The sequence below is a fragment of the Periophthalmus magnuspinnatus genome, chromosome 3, assembly GCF_009829125.3.
Source record: "Periophthalmus magnuspinnatus isolate fPerMag1 chromosome 3, fPerMag1.2.pri, whole genome shotgun sequence".
Taxonomy (NCBI): Eukaryota; Metazoa; Chordata; class Actinopteri; order Gobiiformes; family Gobiidae; genus Periophthalmus; species Periophthalmus magnuspinnatus.
The window spans coordinates 1,651,280-1,671,230 of record NC_047128.1 but is presented as its reverse complement, the minus strand read 5'-3'; the positions used below and the strand labels follow the sequence as shown (position 1 = coordinate 1,671,230).

Genomic DNA, 19,951 nt, shown 5'->3' with positions numbered 1-19,951 from the left:
GAACCGGATCTAATTTTTTCAAAGAACCAAATCTTTTTCAAATTTTTATGTATTTTCCACTGATTAACTCGACAGAACCAACACAAGAACCACAAGCGTCACATTTAGGATCATAATTTATAGATTCTGATATAATTCTGCATAATTCCAAAGATTAAAGTCCGTCATTTTGAAACAGTTTAAACACATCTGAGTCTTGGTCCTTTCTCTGTGATCAGTTTGTATTTAAATAAGTTTCACATTGGCTTCTGTCGTATAAATAAATATTAAAAAAAGTTAGTGTTTTGAACGGCTCTTTGAAATGAAAGATTCGGATCCCACAAAGGAGCCGAAAGTCCCGTGGCTACAGTCTTCAGAGGGATCAGGTCCCGTCTGGTCCGATCGGAGGCGGAAGGACGGACTAGAGCCAGAGGAGTCCGTGCATCTGGAGAACGTACTCCTCAGTCTTGGATCTGGCGCCCCCCTCTGGACTCGCGTCGTCTGGACGATCTCGGTGTTTTTGTCGGAGCTGATGCCGAATGTGTTTAGCGATTCTGTGACTCGCCGCTTGTCCTCCAGCCAAGTTCACAGCATGAGGCCCGATCTGGAGGACGCAAAAGAGACAAAAGAGAGGAAGAGGTGGAGGAACGAGAGGAACGAGAGGAACGTAAAGTTAGAATCAGAAAAACATTTGGTACAACGCCAAGATGGACCGTATACAGGGCTGGTTGCCGTGGTAACTGCCCCAATCAAACGATCATTTCTGAAATGGGACGAAACTAAAGTAAACTCCGCCCACGACCACATTTTAAATAGAGCTGGTAAACTGGGCGGGGCCTGGAGGACGAACGAGGAGGAAGAGGAGGAGGGGTGGGGTCTGGAGATAAAAGGAGAAGTGTGATTGGTCCAACAGGTGTCCACACTTGAAACTCCGCCCCCTCAGCCAGGAGTTTGTATCAGAAACACCTGGTTGTAGGGCAGCCATGTGTGATGTCACCCACTACTTGCAATCGCAGTGGCCACTAGAGGCAGCGCACGCTCAGTTTTTTGGCTGTTTAAGACCAGAAAGCTGCACATTTACCTGATATTTTGCATTAAAATGATCAAAAACACACTTGGAACAGAAGATAACACTTTGAAAACACCAAGTTGATTAGTTCCAATTTAAGAGGAAAGTTTTTCGAGCCGATATCGAAAATAAAAAGTCACATTTACAGAAGAGAAATGAAACTTTCCTGAAGCTTAAGGAGGAAGTTAAGCTGAAGCAGAACAAGTATAAAACACATAAACAAGTGAACACCATGGACCTCCTTTCTCTTTCCTCTCTTCCCCTCTTCTCTCTCTCTTTTCTCTCCCTACATTCCTTCACTCTTTCTTTCCTCCTCCTCTTTCCTCTCCTCTTCCTCCCTTCTCTCTCTTTCTCCCCATTGTTTTACCTCCTTCGTCTCCCACTAATCCTCCCATTTGTCTTTCTCTTCTCTCTCTTCCTTTCTCTCCCTCTCTCTGTCTCTTGTTCTCTCTCTCTCTATCCATCTCCTCCTTCTCTTGCTCTCTTTTTCTCTTTCTCCCCTTTCCATCCCTCCATAACTCCTCTCCCTCCTTCTCCTCCTCTCTTCTTTTGTGCTTTTATCTTCTCTCCCTCCTCTCTGTCTTCCCCTCATCTCTCTCTTTCTTTTCTCTCCCTACATTCCTTTACCCTCTTTCTTTCCTCCCCCTCGCTTCATCTTCCCTCTTCCTCATCTTTCGTCTCTCTTTCTCTCCATTCTTTTACCTCCTTCCCCTGCCACTAATCCTCCCATTTGTCTCCTGTTCTTTCTCTCTCACTCCTTCTCTCTCCTTCTCTTCCTCTTTCTCCTCATTCTTCTCTTTCTCTCTCTCTCTCCTCCTTCTCTCTCCCTTTCTTTCCATCTCTCCATAACTGCTTAACTGCTCTCCTTCTTTCTCCTCCTCTCTTCTTTCTTTCCTCTGCTTTTATCTTTTATCTTCTCTCCCTCCTCTCTCTCTCTTTTCTCTCCCTACATTCCTTTACCCTCTTTCTTTCCTCCCTTCTCCTCATCTTCCCTCTATTCCTCCTCTAATCTTCCTCCCTCCTCTTTGTTTCTCCCCATTGTTTTCCCTCCTCTCTCTCTCTCTCCCTCCCTCCTTCCTCTCCTCTGTTAGACTAGTTCACATGTTTAACACAAACAAACCTGCAGATTTAGGCTGAGTTCTTCTCTCAAACTGAAAACACTCTGTTCCACCTTGTGATGTCATCATGTGGTGATACAGGAAGTGCTCCGCTGTGTTTTTAAACTCCACACACACACACACGCACACACCCCCCCACACACCCCCACACGCACACACACACACACACACGCACACACCTTCATTTCCAGAATCATTTGGATCATTTCTGTCCTGGAATAACTGTCAATCTCTACCTGAACTAACGGTAAAAGGAGCTGTTCACTTGAAAATCACTACCACCTGATGACATCACAAGGTGGAACAGAGCGTTTTGAGCTTTGGAGATGAAATAAAACACAACTCCAGGTCTTGGTTTTTGAGGACGAAACAGTGTTGGATGAATGAATCTTCACTCTGGACGTCTGGCTCTTTTTTTTTTTTACAATTTTTTTATTTTTTTATTCTGCAAATGGCAAATAAACTGAAACTGATTGAGCGTTCCCTGTTTTAAAACATCTCTGTAGGATATATATATATATATTTATATATATATATATATTTGAATTGTGTATAAGACGTCCCACCTGCAGAGCCGTGTACTGTCCCATCAGATACAGAGGACAGCCCTCGGCCCACTGCAGACTCTCAGAGACACAGGGCCAGCCGTCCAGCACCTGCCACAGAAAAATAAAAAATAAACACAATTAATTAATAAATGGTTCAATAAATCCACCTCACTGATGTAAGTCACTTGAAAAAACTTATTTTTTACACTAAAGTTTGTGTCACTCGTTTAAATTTACAGTTTGTTCATTTGAGCAAAAAAAAAATGGAATTTAACTTTAAACTAATGCTCGACTGTCATCCAGCTCCTGAACTGCCATCTACTGGACACATTCTGTCATTACACCAGTGTCTAAACCAGGACTGAACCAGGACTGAACCAGGACTAAACCGGGACTAAACCGGGACTGAACCGGGACTGAACCGGGACTAAACCAGGTCTAAAACAGGACTAAACCAGGACTAAACCAGGACTAAACCAGGACTGAACCTAAACCGGGACTGAACCGGGACTGAACCGGGACTAAACCGGGACTAAACCAGGACTGATTCAGGACTGAACCAGGACTAAACCAGGTCTAAAACAGGACTAAAAGGACTAACAGGACTAAACCAGGACTGAACCAGGACTGAACCAGGACCAAACCACAGTAATATCTCCATGTGGCAGACGCTCCTCTTGAAAAGTGACACAATGAACCTTTAATTCCAGTTCTCCTCCTCTGACCTGAAGGGGGAACTCTCTGATGACGTCCCGCAGCAGAGGGTCTTCTTTGACGTCCAGTTTGCAGCCGGTGGCGAGCCAGATCACATGACCCCTCCACTGCCCCCCGGTGGAGAGGCAGAGCGACCACGCCTGAGTCCTGTAGCACCACCTGGCCTCGTTCACCTGGAGAAGAAGACAGGCTCGAGTCAGACAGACGGGAGGACAGACAGGAGAGACAGAGACAGGAGAGACAGACAGGAGAGACAGAGACAGGAGAGACAGACAGGAGAGACAGACAGGAGAGACAGACAGGAGAGAGAGACAGACAGGAGAGAGACAGACAGGAGAGAGAGACAGGAGAGACAGACAGGAGGAGGAGACAGACAGGAGAGACAGACAGGAGGAGGAGACAGACAGACAGGAGGAGACAGACAGACAGGAGAGAGACAGACAGGAGAGAGAGACAGACAGGAGAGAGAGACAGGGGAGAGACAAACAGGAGAGAGACAGACAGGAGGAGGAGACAGACAGGAGGGAGAGAGAGACAGGAGAAGGTGACAGACAGGAGAGGGAGACAGACAGGAGAGGGAGACAGACAGGAGAGGGAGAGACAGACAGGAGAGAGACAGACAGGAGGAGGAGACAGACAGATGAGGAAGACAGACAGGAGAGGGAGACAGGGGAGAGACAGACAGGAGAGAGACAGACAGGAGGAGGAGACAGACAGGAGGAGGAGACAGACAGGAGGGAGAGAGAGACAGGAGAAGGTGACAGACAGGAGAGGGAGACAGACAGGAGAGGGAGACAGACAGGAGAGGGAGAGACAGACAGGAGAGAGACAGACAGATGGAGGAGACAGACAGATGAGGAAGACAGACAGGAGAGGGAGACAGGGGAGAGACAGACAGGAGAGAGACAGACAGGAGGAGGAGACAGACAGGAGGAGGAGACAGACAGGAGGGAGAGAGAGACAGGAGAAGGTGACAGACAGGAGAGGGAGACAGACAGGAGAGGGAGACAGACAGGAGAGAGACAGACAGGAGGAGGAGACAGACAGATGAGGAAGACAGACAGGAGAGGGAGACAGGGGAGAGACAGACAGGAGAGAGACAGACAGGAGGAGGAGACAGACAGGAGGAGGAGACAGACAGGAGAGAGAGACAGGAGGGAGACAGACAGGAGAGAGAGACAGGATAAGGTGACAGACAGGATAGAGAGACAGACAGGAGGAGGAGACAGACAGATGAGGGAGACACACAGGAGAGGGAGAGACAGACATGTCGTCTGTTGCAGTTACTCCTTCATTTTGTGGTACTTAGAATATTGATACTTTGCAGTGACATCATGCTGAGGCGGGTTCTGCATATATTTCTATGGTGGAATGTTCAGCTGTTACCATGGAGACACACTGTACACACTAGGAAACACTGTCTTTAAACACAAAAATGTTTTAAGCTCATCTGAAAACTCAAGAAAAGATACAAAAATGATTTAACCTCGCAGTATGTCCTGAGCTCCACCCTCCCCTCCTGGATGAAGGGCTGTAGGTGGGTGTAGGCCTCGGGCGTGACGGCGCCCCCTTTCCTCGCCTGTCGGATCATGGCCAGTCGTCTGTGGAGGCTTTTCTCGTTGTAAAACTGATGGAGAAAAGCTCTGCCGTCCATCTGGATGCCGTGCTCCACGTGGGCGTAGCGTCCCACCAGGCTCTCCACATCACCCACGTCGAACTGCTTCAACTACAACGGCAAATATATGAAACAAGACACATGGAGTTATGTAGGAAAGAAAAACAATGAAACAATTTAACTAAATATGTTTTATATTCCACATTTAAATCCTCAGAATGTCGTCTCTTTACTTTGTGAAGCTCAAACCCTCGTCCTTCAAGTCTGGAGTAATTTTAAGTTTATTTTTATTCACTAAGTTCATATGTGTTGTTCATAGTTTTGATGCTTCAATGAATCTACAGAGTGAATAATCCTGGAAATAAACAAGAAACAGAAATATAAAAGTGAGTCCAGACATGACTGGTCGTGTTTAAGCAATAAAAAAAAACCACAGTTGAATAAATGCGACATGTGGCTGAACTGACACACAACGGCCACTGAGAGGTGCTGCAGCCAAACCTGAACCTCCCTCAGGATCGACTGACTGTCTGTCTGTCTGTCTGTCTGTCTGTCTGTCTGTCTGTCTATCTATCTATCTATCTATCTATCTATCTGTCTGTCTATCTCTTTATCTATCTGTCTTCTCTAACAATTTATTTATCTCTCTTTATCTCTGTCTCTCTCTGGATCTATCTACCCCTCCCCTCCCTTCCTTTCTTTCTTTCTTCCTTTCTTTCTTTCTATCCATCTATCAATCTACCTCTTTATCTTTCTGTCTCTTTCTATATCTCTATTTCTATCTGTCTGTCTACCTTGCTCATTATCTCTCTACCTCTCACTCTTTCTCTCTCACTCTTTCTCTTTCTTTTCTCTATCTATCATCCCTTCATCCCTCCCTCCTTCTATCGCTCTATCTATTTATTTCTCTCTATAAATATCTATCTCTGTCCTCCCTTTCTTTCTATCAATCCATGTCTTTATCTTTCTGTCTGTCTCTTTTTCTCTCGCTTTCTATCTGTCTATTTATCTCATTATCTGTCTTTCCCTCTCTTTTTTATCTCTATCTGTCTACCTAGCTCATTATCTCTGTCTATCTCTCTCTCTATTTCTCTATCTATCTATCTGACTGTCTCTTCTATATCTCTGTTCCCTCCCTCCCTCTCTCTATCTATCATCTCTCTCTCTCTCTTTCTCTCTCCCTGCCTCTCTCACTTTCCCTCGCTCTCTTCTTAGCTATCTTTCTGTCTCTCCCTCTGCCTCCCTTCCTCTCTCTACATCTCTCCCTGTCTCTCTTCCATCTGTCTCTCCCACTCTCTCTCCTTCTCTCTCTTCTATCTGTCTCTCCCTCCTCCCTCTTTCTCTCTTCTATCTGTCTCTCCCTCCTCCCTCTTTCTCTCTTCTATCTGTCTCTCCCTCCTCCCTCTTTCTCTCTTCATTCTCTCTGTCTCTCCATCTACAGGTCAAACACAGAGCCTCGTTGTGTCTTGAGAGTTTTTTTTAAGTAAAATTAAGTTGTGTTCCTGTTATCTCTCTCTCCCCCTCTCTTCCTCTCTTCCTCCCTTCCTTCCTTCCCTCTCTCTCTCTCTCTCTCTCTGTCAATCTCTTTCTCTCTTTATCTCATGTGTATTTCCTGAGTTATTCCTGTTACCTGCAGGTACTTCCTCATGACCCAGGTGACGTGGCTGGCCCCCTGCTGGAGAGCGATGGACACTACATGTGCACTGGTCAGACCTCCCCCCACGACCATGACCCTCTGACCCTCGGCGCACACGACACACGGACCTGCGACGACACACAAACGACACATATGACCCTCTGACCCTCAGCACACACGACACACGGACCTGCGACGACACACAAACCACATGTATGACCCTCTGACCCTCAGCACACACGACACACGGACCTGCGACGACACACAAACCACATGTATGACCCTCTGAATATTTTCTTAAAGTTGTTCTATATTTTCTTAAAGTTATGTAATACTCGCTACAGTTGGAAAGAAATCACCTTTAACTGGATCCTTTGAACGGTACTTGTGTGCAACTGTCAAATTGAGACATGGCAAAAAGGGGCGTTACCTTGAACAGCCTCGCTTCTGATTGGCTCTTTGGTTGCTATGATACTCATGGTTAGAATTACAAATATGAAACTTGGCTCCAAATTCGCCGCTATAGCTGCTTTAGCATCAATGAGCGTCATTTGGAGCCAAACGCTGTGGGTGACGTCGCACTCACTCAGTCCACTTCTTTAAACAATCTGTGGTTATAGGTCAGATCTGTGGAGAGGCTACCCTGCTCACAGAATGCATGTTTTCCAAGGATTTTTTTACAAATTAAAAATGTAATAAAAACCCGACAAGAAAGTTTAATACCATAGTGCAGAACATTTCAAGCAAACTTTGTCTCGTGCTTGTTCCTACGCTAAAAAAGTTACACAGTGCTGCTTTAACCTTCCCACACACTCACCTTGTGTTTGTGACGTCTGACTCAGAGGCAGGTGATGCATTAGCTTGACGGTGTGCTGTAGCGCCCCCTCTGGGTAACTCTCTCCGATCGCAGACACCCAGGACGGGATATTGGCCATCTGCGCTCGCGTCGGTCCCGTTGCCATGACGACGCGGCGGGCCCTGAGCTCGGCGCCGTCCTGGAGTCCGACCCGGAAGTACTGGACCCTCCTCCGAGCCCATGGTGGCTGCTCCTGCTCCATCACCGGGACGATAGACTCCACTGTGCCTTTTACGAGCAGAGAGTCGAGGTGATAACGTTCCACCTGAAAATTAACATGTAACATTTTAAAGCTCCTGCGTTACACAAAATGGACTCTTGTGAACTTTGAGTCATGTTATAATGTTGTTAGCGCATCAAAAACAGACCTGGAGTTGTGTTTTGATTCATTCACACATGTTTGAGTCACACTTTATTATTAGTCTGTTACATCTACAAAGGTCAAAATGCGACGTTCCACCTTGTGATGTCATCAAGTGGGAGTTTGTCAAGTGAACAGCTCCTTTTACCTTTAGTTCAGTAGAGATTTGCAAGGATTTCCACGACTGAAATGATCCAAATGATTCTAGAAATGAAGATGTGTGGAGTTTAAAAACACAGTGGAGCACTTCCTGTATCACCACATGATGACATCACAAGGTGGAACAGAGTGTTTTCAGTTTGAGAGAAGAACTCAGCGTAAATCTGCAGGTTTGTGTGTTAAACATGTGTGAATGAAACAAAACACAACTCCAGGTCTGTGACGAGGAAACAACATTAAAGCACATCAGGAAACAGCATCATATGGGCCCTTTAAAATAGTGTAATATGGGCCGTTTAAGGTAATATGGGCCGTTTACATAACAGGTAATACATCAAAATTACAACAAAAAATCTAATATTAAATGTGCCACATGCCTTTCAAAACATGCATGTTACAGTTTAGTTTAGTGACCTACGTCTGGTGGTCCTTGAAATTCATAGAACTGGGGTTACATTCTTAGTGTTTGTTTTATGCAATGGCGGATTTTAAAACTCTTAAGTTATTTTATTTTAGATGTGAATGTGAGTTTTCAATTACTTGCATCGACTCACATGCAGCACACACATTTTTTTTTGGTTTTACAAAAAAAAAAAGTGAACAATTATTTCAACTTATCTGTTTTCTGTTGATCCAAATTAAAATGTAAATGTAAACTTTAAAGCATTTATGGCACGTTTGAACTGATGCTCTTACTAAAACACAGTTAAGTTCATTATGTTTAAAATTTTACTAAAAATAAAAGAAAGAAAAATTGTCCAGTTTGTCCATTTTTTAGGTTTGAAATTTTACTTCCTGGTTGGAAATGATGACATCACACTAGGGGTTTCCATAACTGTTACCTAGCAACCATCTGGTACACCACGCCCAAACTCCCCTAACGTCACAGAGATTATGATTTGACAAATACAAATATAAGAAAACACATTTATTTTGTGTAGATCATGTTTAAAGAGCCAGAAAAAAATGTGTTTCTTGAGTAAATTCTGCCAGTGTGATGTCATCAGTGTGATGTCATCAGTGTGATGTCATCAGTGTGGGACGCTCTACTTCCTGTAATTTTCAACATTTATTTTTATTTTTTTTACTTTTCTTCTCAAACTGTTTCTTGATTTGTGCAAAATTATAATTTACATTTACAACAAGTTTTAACCTCCAACTTAAGAAGAAATTTAAGAATCGTTAAAACTTGTCACAGACTTTAAGAGAAACATTTCTGCCACCTGCTGGTCTCCATGAACATGACATTTCTCCACCTGAAATGTTCCGCTGTAAGGCTTTAACTTCTTCTTCTGTCTTACATTTATATGTTTACAGGTATTTGTATTAAATCACTGAAAAAAACAACAACAAAAAAAACAAAACAGACGAGGTTCTGCCAAATGCAAACTTCATAGTCACAGTCCTTCTGTCCACAGATCTGACTTGTAACTTGGTCTACAGGCGTCACCATGGTGATAGGCATGTTTAATCCTGTATTATGGAATATTCCCAGTAAAGTAATAACTCCTCCACAGATACAAAGCACAAAATAGCAACCCCCCCCCCCCTCAAGAAAAGTTACATAGTGCAGCTTTAAATAAAATATATATATATATATATATATATATATATATATATATATATATATATATATATATATATATATATATATATATATATACTGATGTAATAACTTGAATATTTGTTATATTAGTTCATCTTTCATTCATTTGTTCAATCCAATCCAATCCACTTTATTTATATAGCACATTTCATAAACAAATTGTTTCCAAAGTGCTGCACAGAGACAAAGTGACATAAAAAAAATAAAATCAATAAAATCAATAAAACACATAAAAATAAATAAAAGAAAAGAAAAACACAGAGGACCACACAACTCACGCGGTGTTAAAAGCCAGAGCATAAAAGTGGGTCTTAAGACGAGACTTAAAACACTCTACACTGGGAGCTGTTTGAACGTGGGGGGGCAGGGCGTTCCACAGTTTAGGTCCAACCACAGAAAAGGCCCTGTCCCCTCTGGTTTTAAGTCTGGTCTTAGGGACCACGAGCTGGAGCTGGCCCTCAGACCTCAGAGCGCGCACCGGGATGTAAATTTTGATGAGGTCCGAGATGTAATCTGGGGCCAGACCATTCAAAGCTTTAAAAACAAACAATAAAATCTTAAAATCAACTCTAAAATTAACAGGAAGCCAGTGCAAAGACGCAAGAATTGGTGAGATATGATCGTGTTTTTTGGTTCCTGTTAAAAGTCGTGCAGCAGAGTTTTGGACTAACTGCAGTTCATCTTGAGAATGTATGTTATTTCCTATTATAAATAGAGTAAAATTTCCATTTTGTAAGTTTATAAAATAGTTAAATATGCATTTGCATGGTGTTACAACATTTAAATATGAAGAATTCATGATTGATAAAAAGCTTTAAAAATACCCCATAATAAACATGTTACTTGATTTGAGTGTACGTGATGACGTGATGACGTGATGCACGATGCAAAGAACGTTCGAGAAGCGCGAAAAAATCTGACTGCAGCTCGGACGAGAAAACAGAAACATTATTGAAAGCCGCTTTTCAGCTACTCTGAAGATTTTTTTCCCCTTGCTCTGGAGGACCGCTGAGGACTCGAGGAGAACTCGCGGGACTTACCGCACAGCCTGGGGTGAGTTTTCACGGAGTCTTCCGAGAACCGTGCTAAAAAAAAAAAAGCTAAGCTAAAGCTAGCGCCGTTTTTCTGCTACTTCACTTCAGAGTCAGTTGGACAGAGACGGTGTGTCCACGGACGATTCTGCACTCACCTGTGAGGACGACAGACAGGAGAGCACATTCTGTGTCCCATCTTCATAAATCTTTTTTCCATACGAATGTGAAAGTGAACAACAGACTGTAGGATTATTCCACGTATTTTTCTATTGGATTTTACCTTGAGCTCCAACGCGCGCCATCGAAAAACTGCAAGAGCATAATATCAAATCAGTGCATCGTGTTCTGACTTTATAGTGTTGGGGGAGAAATTTAATGTTTGTTGAAATGTATTTGATTCCTTACAATTTTTTAAGAATAAGAAAAGCCTAAAACGGATTTACTGTGTGTTTCTCATTTGTACACTGCAAAAGCAAACACTGTAAAAATATTAACAAAGTTACGAAAATATTTAAATGTACATTGCATCTTGGTTTCTCGTCATAATAATTATATTCCTTCGAGTTATTTGTTAAATTTAAAAGCTAGAATCATACTTCTACCCTAGACAAAGTTTTATACATTGAGATGTCTCTTTTACCATTGGTTTAACTTGAGGTTACAGGAGTCCTATATAATTTGGTTATTCCTTTCAAAATAACGAGCAGCTTGGTAAAAGGGTTACACTGAAAACTATACTACTGTAGTATACTACAGTATACTATGGTCCTATATTAAGCAAAATTGAGTTTTTAGCCACATTATAAAACTGTTACCTCCGCCTGTTTCATTCACACGCATCCACACAGCTCAAAACGCTCTGTTCCACCTTGTGATGTCATCATGTGGTAGTTTTCAAGTTAGTTCACAGCTCCTTTTAGCTTTAGTTCAGTAGAAACGGGCAATTCCGAGGCTGAAATGATCCAAATGATTCTATAAATGAAGGTGTGTAGAGTTTAAAAACACAGTGGAGCACTTCCTGTATCACCACATGATGACATCACAAGGTGGAACTGAGTGTTTTCTATTTCAGAGAAGAATAACTCAGCCTGCAGTTTTGTGTTAAACATGTGTGAATGAAACAAAACACAACTCCAGGTCTGTCTGTGATGTTAGAACAGAGATTTAAAAATACAAAAATTAAAAATACTAAAAAGGCAGGGTAGCCTCTCCACAGATCTGACCCACTATTGTCTCTGTGATGATTTATGGCAGTGAAAAACAGATATGAATTAGTATTATTATTAAAAACCAGATTACATAACACACAAACATGCCAACCTGCTGCACACGGCACACTCCCGCGGTTGAACTTTGACCTGGTGGTGGAAAAAGTCCAGGCTGAGTCGTGTCCCGGGGAGACTGAAGCCCGGGGTCGTCTTCAGGCTGGACGACGCCCTCAAACGCCGCCGCTCCTTCTTCCCGAGCCTCATGTCGTTGAAATAGGCGTTTTGGTCCAGAATGTAAACGTGATCGGGGAGCGCGTGCAGCTCCGAGGAACGCCCCGACTCCGCCACGAAGTCCTGGAACGCCGTCTGCGCTCGGGAATCACACGGAAATCAGTTAAAATGTAGAGATTTGAGCAGAAAGATTTTTATTCTGGGGAGATTTGTAATATCTGTTGTGTTGTGACACATTTAAAAAGGTTTATAAGAGTAAAGACCACAGACTGTTTATACAAATGGACAGAGCTAACCTGCTAGCTGCTGCGTTACAAACAGGAAGTGATCATGGGCACACTTCCTGCTCCATCGGCTCTGGCTCCAATTCACTTTCTATTGAAAAACTGTGTCCTCTCTCTGTCTCTGCTGCTTCAGACTCATTTTGGTCTTAAATGTTCATATTAACCCTCTAAATGATCCTGAGGTTCATTCTCTTTTTTTTTTCTTTTTTTTTTTTTAATTAGAGTTTATTTAAAAAAAAAATTGTGATTTTGAGGGGTTTTTTTTTTCATTTTCATTTTTTTGTTAGTTATTTTTGAATTTATTTTTTCATTTTTGTTATTTTTAGGTTTTTGGTTTTTTTTTTTTTTTTTTTTGTTTAATTTTTTTATTTTGAGTTTGTTTTTTGAAAACCGTGTCCCCTCTCTCTCTCTGTCTCTGCTGCTTCAGACTCATTTTGGTCTTAAATGTTCGTATTAACCCTCTACATGATCCTGGGGTTTTTATTTCACTATTGTGTCTGTAAATCAAGATATGAACATTAATAACAGACAAATCAGGTCCTTCTTTCCCCGAGGTCGCTCCTGTTACTTAAGTACATTTTGCAGTGGGTACTTTTACGTTACTTTTCAATTCAATTTTTCAATTTTTTTTTTTCAATTTAATATTTTATTTCATTCATTAAAACAAAACAAATCAATGCAGCATATCTGCATACAGTATTTCAGCGTTTGTACAATTATAATAGATGAATGAAAGGGCACATAAAGAAGCAAAAGCTCATAATATCTGCCCCTTATCAACTCTGACTCTTATTCCTTCCAGTGTGTTGCACTGTTACATTATACAAAATCAAACTTAGATGCGCGGCTACTTTACAAAACAAAAAAAAACAAACAAAAAAAACCCACAAAATCATCCTGTCACATAGCAGTTATATACTTTCTTAATAATGATCATTTCAAGCTTTTCTTAAACATACAAATGGACTTGGATTCTTTAATATTACTTTCAAGACTGTTCCAAAGACTGACTCCCTTGATTGAAACACATCTTTCCTTTAGTTTTGTTCTAAACCCTGGCTTAGAAAATAAATCAGTTCCTCTTAATTGATATCTACGTTCTCTCTTAATTTATTTTGCAACTTCTCTGGTAATACTTTTAGATGAGCTTTGTACATGGTTTTGAGAATGCTGTATTCCACCAATTCGTTAAATTTCAACATTTCTAACTGAATAAAAATCTGATTTGTATGTGCTCTATAAACACTTCCATTGATAATTCTAATAGCTTCTGTAAAAGAAAAACTGTTTCAATGTGTGTTTTACAAGCACTTCCCCACACTTCAGTATGTCAAATATGGAACAATCAATGTGTTATACAATAAGAACAATGCATCTTTGAGAGACTCTTTCACCTTGTGTAATACAGCTATGGTTTGTGATACTTTGGATCTTACTTGCTCTATGTGGGATTTCCACGTCAGCTGCTCATCAATAATAACTCCTAAAAAACAAAACGTACTTGTTCTTTCTATCTCTAATCCTTGTGTGAATAATCTTACCTCTAAATCTTTCTTTTTACAACTAAAGACCATAAATTTAGTTTTACTAATGTTTATAGATAGCTTGTTAGCATTGAACCATTTTAATATTTTTTGAAACTCATCTTCTACATTTTTTATAACCTCATTTATGTTTTTTCCTGAGTAAAATAATGTGGTATCATCAGCAAACAAGATACAATTTAGTAATTTTGATACAGACATAATACAGACTTTTACTTCATTACATCTGAGAGGAGTATTTGTACTTCACTTGAGTAGATTTCACAGTGAGTTCTTTTTTACTTGTACTTCCCTGAGTGCAGTATCTGGCCTTGCTGAAGGGCTCAGTGTGTACTTTTCACTTGTACTTGTACTTGTACTTGTCTGAGTGCAGTACCTGAGTGCAGTACCTGACCTTGCTGAAGGGGTCGCTGTGCACCAGAGTGTGGGAGCGGAGGTGAGGGATGTTGAGAGCCACAAACTGCCCCTCCCACAGAGCGGCCCAGCGACCGTACGAGTCCACCACCGAGAGCCTCATCCTGGGACGGGGCGAGGCGTCTGTGCGGCCTGGAGCCTCTGGAGCCTCTGGAGCCTCTGGAGCCTCTGGAGCCTCTGGAGCCTCTGGAGCCTCTGGAGCCTCTGGACCTGGAGCCTCTGGAGCCTCTGGACCTGGAGCCTCTGGACCTGGAGCCTCTGGAGCCTCTGGAGCCTCTGGACCTGGAGCCTCTGGACCTCGAGCCTCTGGACCTGGAGCCTCTGGACCTGGAGCCTCCACCGCGCCCCCTGTAAGTACGATATGAAAACAACCAGTCAAACGTTTGGACCACAGACTGTGTAAAGAAGTGACTGAGTGAGTGTGATGTCACCCACAGATTCAGCTCCATAGCAACCAAAGAGCCAATCAAGAGTGAGGCTGTTGATTCTTGATTTACAGACACAATAGTGAAATAAAAACCCCAGGATCATGTAGAGCGGATCAATATGAACATTTAAGAGCAAAATGAGTCTGAAGCAGCAGAGACAGAGAGAGGACACAGTTTTTCAATGTAAAGTGAATTGGAGCCAGAAGTGAAGGGTGAATACTTGGATCATTTGCATATAAAATCTAAAAAAAAACATTTAGTTGAGTTATTTCACTTTTTTTTCTTCACTACATAATTCCATATGTCTCATTTCATATATTTTACATCTTCTGTGTGTAAATAAAAGTAGAAAGTGGTAAAAATAAAGAAAAAATAACCTTGTGGCTGCTCGTGTACATTTGATCTAACTCGCTAACATTTCAGAAAGTGACGCTTTAGTTTGAAAAAATAAAAAAAATTAAATTCTTTGTCATCTTTTACTCATAAATAAACTGGTTGTGTTCATGTCTCTGTATTAACACATGTGGAGCTCATCAGAATCAGCCAAACGAGCCGTGACTGTGGCGTTTGAAACTCCGCCTTCTCCACCCCAAACCCTGAATAAACAACAGCTGAGGTGAGTTTCAGAACAGCAGGGTCGACAGGGGGCGCTAAAGAGTCCAACGCAACCTCATTTTAAAAGGAAATGAAAAATTTGACAAAACGTTTAAAGTGAAGACGTTTGGCTGCTCGTCCAACTACATTGAAGCTAACGCGCCTGAAGCTAATGCGCCTGAAGCTAACACACCTGAAGCTAACACACCTGAAGCTAGCACGCCCTTCATTTAAGGCTTTATGTGGATATAAAATAATAATAATAATAATAATTTGGGTGTTTTAAAAGTGCCATATCACACAAACGTGGCTCTTACAGCTTTAAGTCATGTTCTAACACTGTCCCCTCCTCAAAAACAGACCTGGAGTTGTGTTTTGTTTCATTTACACATGTTTGACTAACAGTTTATTATTAGTCTGTGACATCTACAAAGCTCAAAATGTGACCTTCCACCTTGTGATGTCATCAAGTGGTAGTTTTCAAGTGAACAGCTCCTTTTACCTTTAGTTCAGTAGATATTGGAAATTGCAGGACTGAAATGATCCAAATGATTCTAAACCAGAACTGAAGCACTTCCTGTATCGCCACACGATGACATCACAAGGTGGAACAGAGTGTTTTTTTTCAGTTTGAGAGAAGAACTCAGCCTAAATCTTCATGTTCGTTTGAGTGTTAAACATGTGTGAACGACTTATTTCTCCAGTACGTCTTCAGCAACAATTTTTTTATAGCTGAAAAATAACAGTACAATACGCCTCTCCGCAGATCTGACCTGTTACTTGCCTTCATCTTGCTGACTGCTTGTCTCCATAGCGACAGACATCCTCGCCAAGGCAATAACACACACCTCCATGTAGAAAATCAACCAAAAAAAAAGTCATCTCCGCGGAAACAAGCAATTGTAAGTTTAAAAACACAGTGGAGCACTTCCTGTATCACCACATGATGACATCACAAGGTGGAACAGAGTGTTTTCAGTTCGAGAGAAGAACTCACACTAAATCTGCAGGTTTGTTTGTGTGTGTGAAACAAAAACACAACTCCAGGTCTGTTTGTGACGAGGAAACGACATTAGAACATTACATCCTGTTTAATTAAATAAAAATAAAACTCTGTGTTTCTGAAGTGTAGTCTGGACCTGGTGTCGTCCGGCTCCTCCTCCGGCTCTTTGTCTTGTAGAGTCTGAACCCCGGTTCTAAACCCGGGGGACACTGCGGCGGCGTGGGGCCAGTGCGAGGGCAGGAGTCTGGGCCGGTCAGCAGAGTGGACAGGGTCAGAGCGTGAGGCCCCGACCCGATGATCAGCACGTCCAACATCTGCAACAGAAAAAAACAAAACAACCGAGAAATGAAGCAGGAGTTTGGAGTCTTGGTCTAGTCCTGGTCTAGTCCTGGTCTAGTCTTGATTTAGTCCTGGTTTAGTCCTGGTTTAGTCCTGGTTTAGTCCAGTTTTAGTCCTGGTTTAGTCCTGGTTTAGTCCAGTTTTAGTCCTGGTTCAGTCCAGTTTTAGTCCAGTTTTAGTCCAGTTTTAGTCCTGGTTTAGTCCTGATTTAGTCCTGCTTTAGTCCTGGTTTAGTCCTGATTTAGTCCTATTTGGTCCTGATTTGGTATTAGTTTGGTCCTGCTTTAGTCCTGCTTTAGTCCTGGTTTAGTCCTGCTTTAGTCCTGCTTTAGTCCTGCTTTAGTCCTGATTTAGTCCTAGTTTGGTCCTGGTTTAGTCCTGGTTTAATTCTCATTTAGTCCTGGTTTAGTCGTGGTTTAGTCGTGGTTTAGTCCTGATTTAGTCCTGATTTGGTATTAGTTTGGTCCTGGTTTAGTCCTTATTTAGTCCTGGTTTAGTTCTAGTTTAGTCCATGTTTAGTCCTGGATTGGTCTTAGTTTAGTCCTGGTTTAGTCCTGGTCCAGTCCTGGTTTAGTTCTGGTTTAGTCCTGGTTTAGTCCTGGTCCAGTTCTTTTCCAGTCCTGGTTTAGTCCTGCTTTAGTCCTGATCCGGTCCTGGTTTTGTTCATTCAAATTCACAGCTGAAACCAGAAGTTACATAATTTCTCCTCATTGTCTGACGTAAAATCAGACTAAATGTTTCCTGTTTTAGGTCAATTAGGATTAACTCAATTATTTTCTATTTGCCAAATGACAAAATAACGAGAGAAACATTTTTATTTTTTATTTAAAAGTCAGACGTTTACATCCAGTAACATTACAATGGACTGAAACTAGTGGGAAAACTCAGGTGATGATGTCATGTCTTTGGAAGCTTCTGATTGGTTGATTAGAGACTCACCTGTGGATGTGTTTAAAGACACACCTGAAACACACGGATTTAATCAGTCACGTCGAGGGGAAGTCAAAAGAAATGAGCCCAAATATCAGGAAGAGAAATGAAAACGGGCTCCAGTCTGGTTCTTTTAAAGTTTAAACTGTGCAAATAAGACACATGTTTATAATGTTCCTCTTTTAAATGTGCAATATGTAACTTTTCTGCTGCAGTTTGTCGTCGTCATGTCAGCACATGGACATGTCACTCAGAAAAGAGGAGGTATTTACTTCTACTTTTAGTTTAAGGGGTAAAAATATTAGTTGAACTTTGTAGTCGTTTGTTTAAGTTCGTTAATGGGCACAGGTCTGATGCCCAGTAGGACGTTTAAGTCGGATATGATCTGGTTGGTTATGAGTAAGTCCTGGTCTAGTCCTGTTTTAGTCCTGGTTCAGTCCTGGTTTAGTCCCGGTCCAGTCCTGGTCCAGTCCCGGTCCAGTCCTGGCCTTACCTCAGGGTCAGTGCTCGTCTCTTGTTGAAGTGCAGTTTCTTGGACCATATCTCACTGTGGTCAACACCAGGGACAAATCCAGGACTAAACCAGGTCTAAAACAGGACCTGAACTGGGACTTCCTGAGGATTACACATGGACTTCACTGGGACTACGCCAGTCCCCAACAGAACTGAACAAAGACTGAACCAGGACTAAACCAGAGACTAAACCAGGACTGTGGCCACACCGTCTTGTGTAACTTGAGCAGAGGGACACATTTAGCTTCACAGGCTAAACCGTAAATAGCCCCGGGGTGTGTGTGTGTGTGTGTGTGTGGGGTGTGTGTGTGTGTATATTTAGTAACAGACCCCACCAGTCTTCAAACACTCAGAGATAACATGTCCCACCTTGTGATGTCATCATGTGGTGATACAGGAAGTGACAAAATGTGTCTCGTTTCTATCCATGAAGCTGGGATATATAATCATAACACTCTTTCACGTTTTAGATTTGGTGTTTTATGGGGAAAAAAAAGGTTTTACTCCCGACTGACGCGCTGATAACGTTACATCATTGTAAAAAGTGAGACTGTTGTGGTGTCGTCTGAAGAACCTCTGACCAAACCCTGGCTCAAGGTCTGGAGACGGGCGACCGAACACTGACGGACACGATTCCCACGATGTCGAATCCAAAACTGTATAAAGTGACTCATAAAAAAGTGACTCATACACGTTTAGAACCACAGAGGCATTTAGAGGATTTAAGAAACACACGACCAGACTGGACCTGCCTCCTCATTCAGAGAAGAAAAAACATGACTGGTTCAGTCCTGATTTAGTCCTGATTTAGTCCTGATTTAGTCCTGGTGTAGTCCTGGTTCGGGCCTGGTTTAGTCCTGGTTTAGTCCTGGTTCGGGCCTGGTTTAGTCCTGGTTTAGTCCTGGTTTAGTCCTGGTTCAGTCCTGGTTCAGGCCTGGTTCAGGCCTGGTTCAGGCCTGGTTCAGGCCTGGTTCAGGCCTGGTTTAGTCCTGGTTTAGTCCTGGTTCGGGCCTGGTTTAGTCCTGGTTTAGTCCTGGTTTAGTCCTGGTTCAGTCCTGGTTCAGTCCTGGTTCAGTCCTGGTTCAGGCCTGGTTTAGTCCTGGTTTAGTCCTGGGTTAGTCCTGGGTTAGTCCTGGTTTAGGCCTGGTTCAGGCCTGGTTTAGTCCTGGTTCAGGCCTGGTTTAGTCCTGGTTTAGTCCTGGTTTAGTCCTGGTTCAGTCCTGGTTCAGTCCTGGTTCAGTCCTGGTTCAGGCCTGGTTCAGTCCTGGTTCAGTCCTGGTTTAGTCCTGGTTTAGTCCTGGTTCAGTCCTGGTTCAGTCCTGGTTTAGTCCTGGTTCAGTCCTGGTTTAGTCCTGGTTCAGTCCTGGTTCAGGCCTGGTTCAGTCCTGGTTCAGTCCTGGTTTAGTCCTGGTTTAGTCCTGGTTTAGTCCTGGTTCAGTCCTGGTTTAGTCCTGGTTTAACCCTGGTTCAGTCCTGGTTTAGTCCTGTTTTTTTAAATAACTTATCTAAATATGTTTTATATTTTTATTCCAGTCCGTTGTTTTGTTTCCTTCTCGTCCAGGTCTGACCCAGAGTCAAATAAAAAATCACTGAACTGAACAAAAAGTTAAACCAGATCAACAAAAGCGTCGTAAATGACGCCGTTTCCCCATCAGTGAAAATAACCGTTGACATGGCGACACGTGAGTCCTGATTGATATCTGTGCGGTGAACGGACAAAGAGGAAGTACTTTCCAACTTCCTGTTTCTGCTTCTAGGTAAAGGACTC

The 19,951-nt window shown here is 42.3% G+C and overlaps 1 protein-coding gene across 1 annotated transcript; it reads right to left on the bottom strand.

Annotated features, from left to right (window-relative positions):
* Window positions 1–289: 289 nt before the first annotated feature.
* On the bottom strand, window positions 290–18,328 carry zgc:113276 (uncharacterized protein LOC553748 homolog). Its single transcript, XM_055232573.1, has 10 exons — window positions 18,164–18,328; window positions 16,538–16,715; window positions 14,357–14,724; window positions 12,054–12,269; window positions 7,497–7,800; window positions 6,674–6,807; window positions 4,915–5,154; window positions 3,440–3,601; window positions 2,733–2,822; window positions 290–583 (listed from the first exon to the last, which is right to left on the bottom strand). The coding sequence occupies exons 1-10, from the start codon at window positions 18,209–18,211 to the stop codon at window positions 401–403; spliced, it is 1,923 nt and encodes a 640-aa protein (XP_055088548.1). The 5' UTR covers window positions 18,212–18,328; the 3' UTR covers window positions 290–400.
* Between the last annotated feature and the right edge of the window lie 1,623 nt (window positions 18,329–19,951).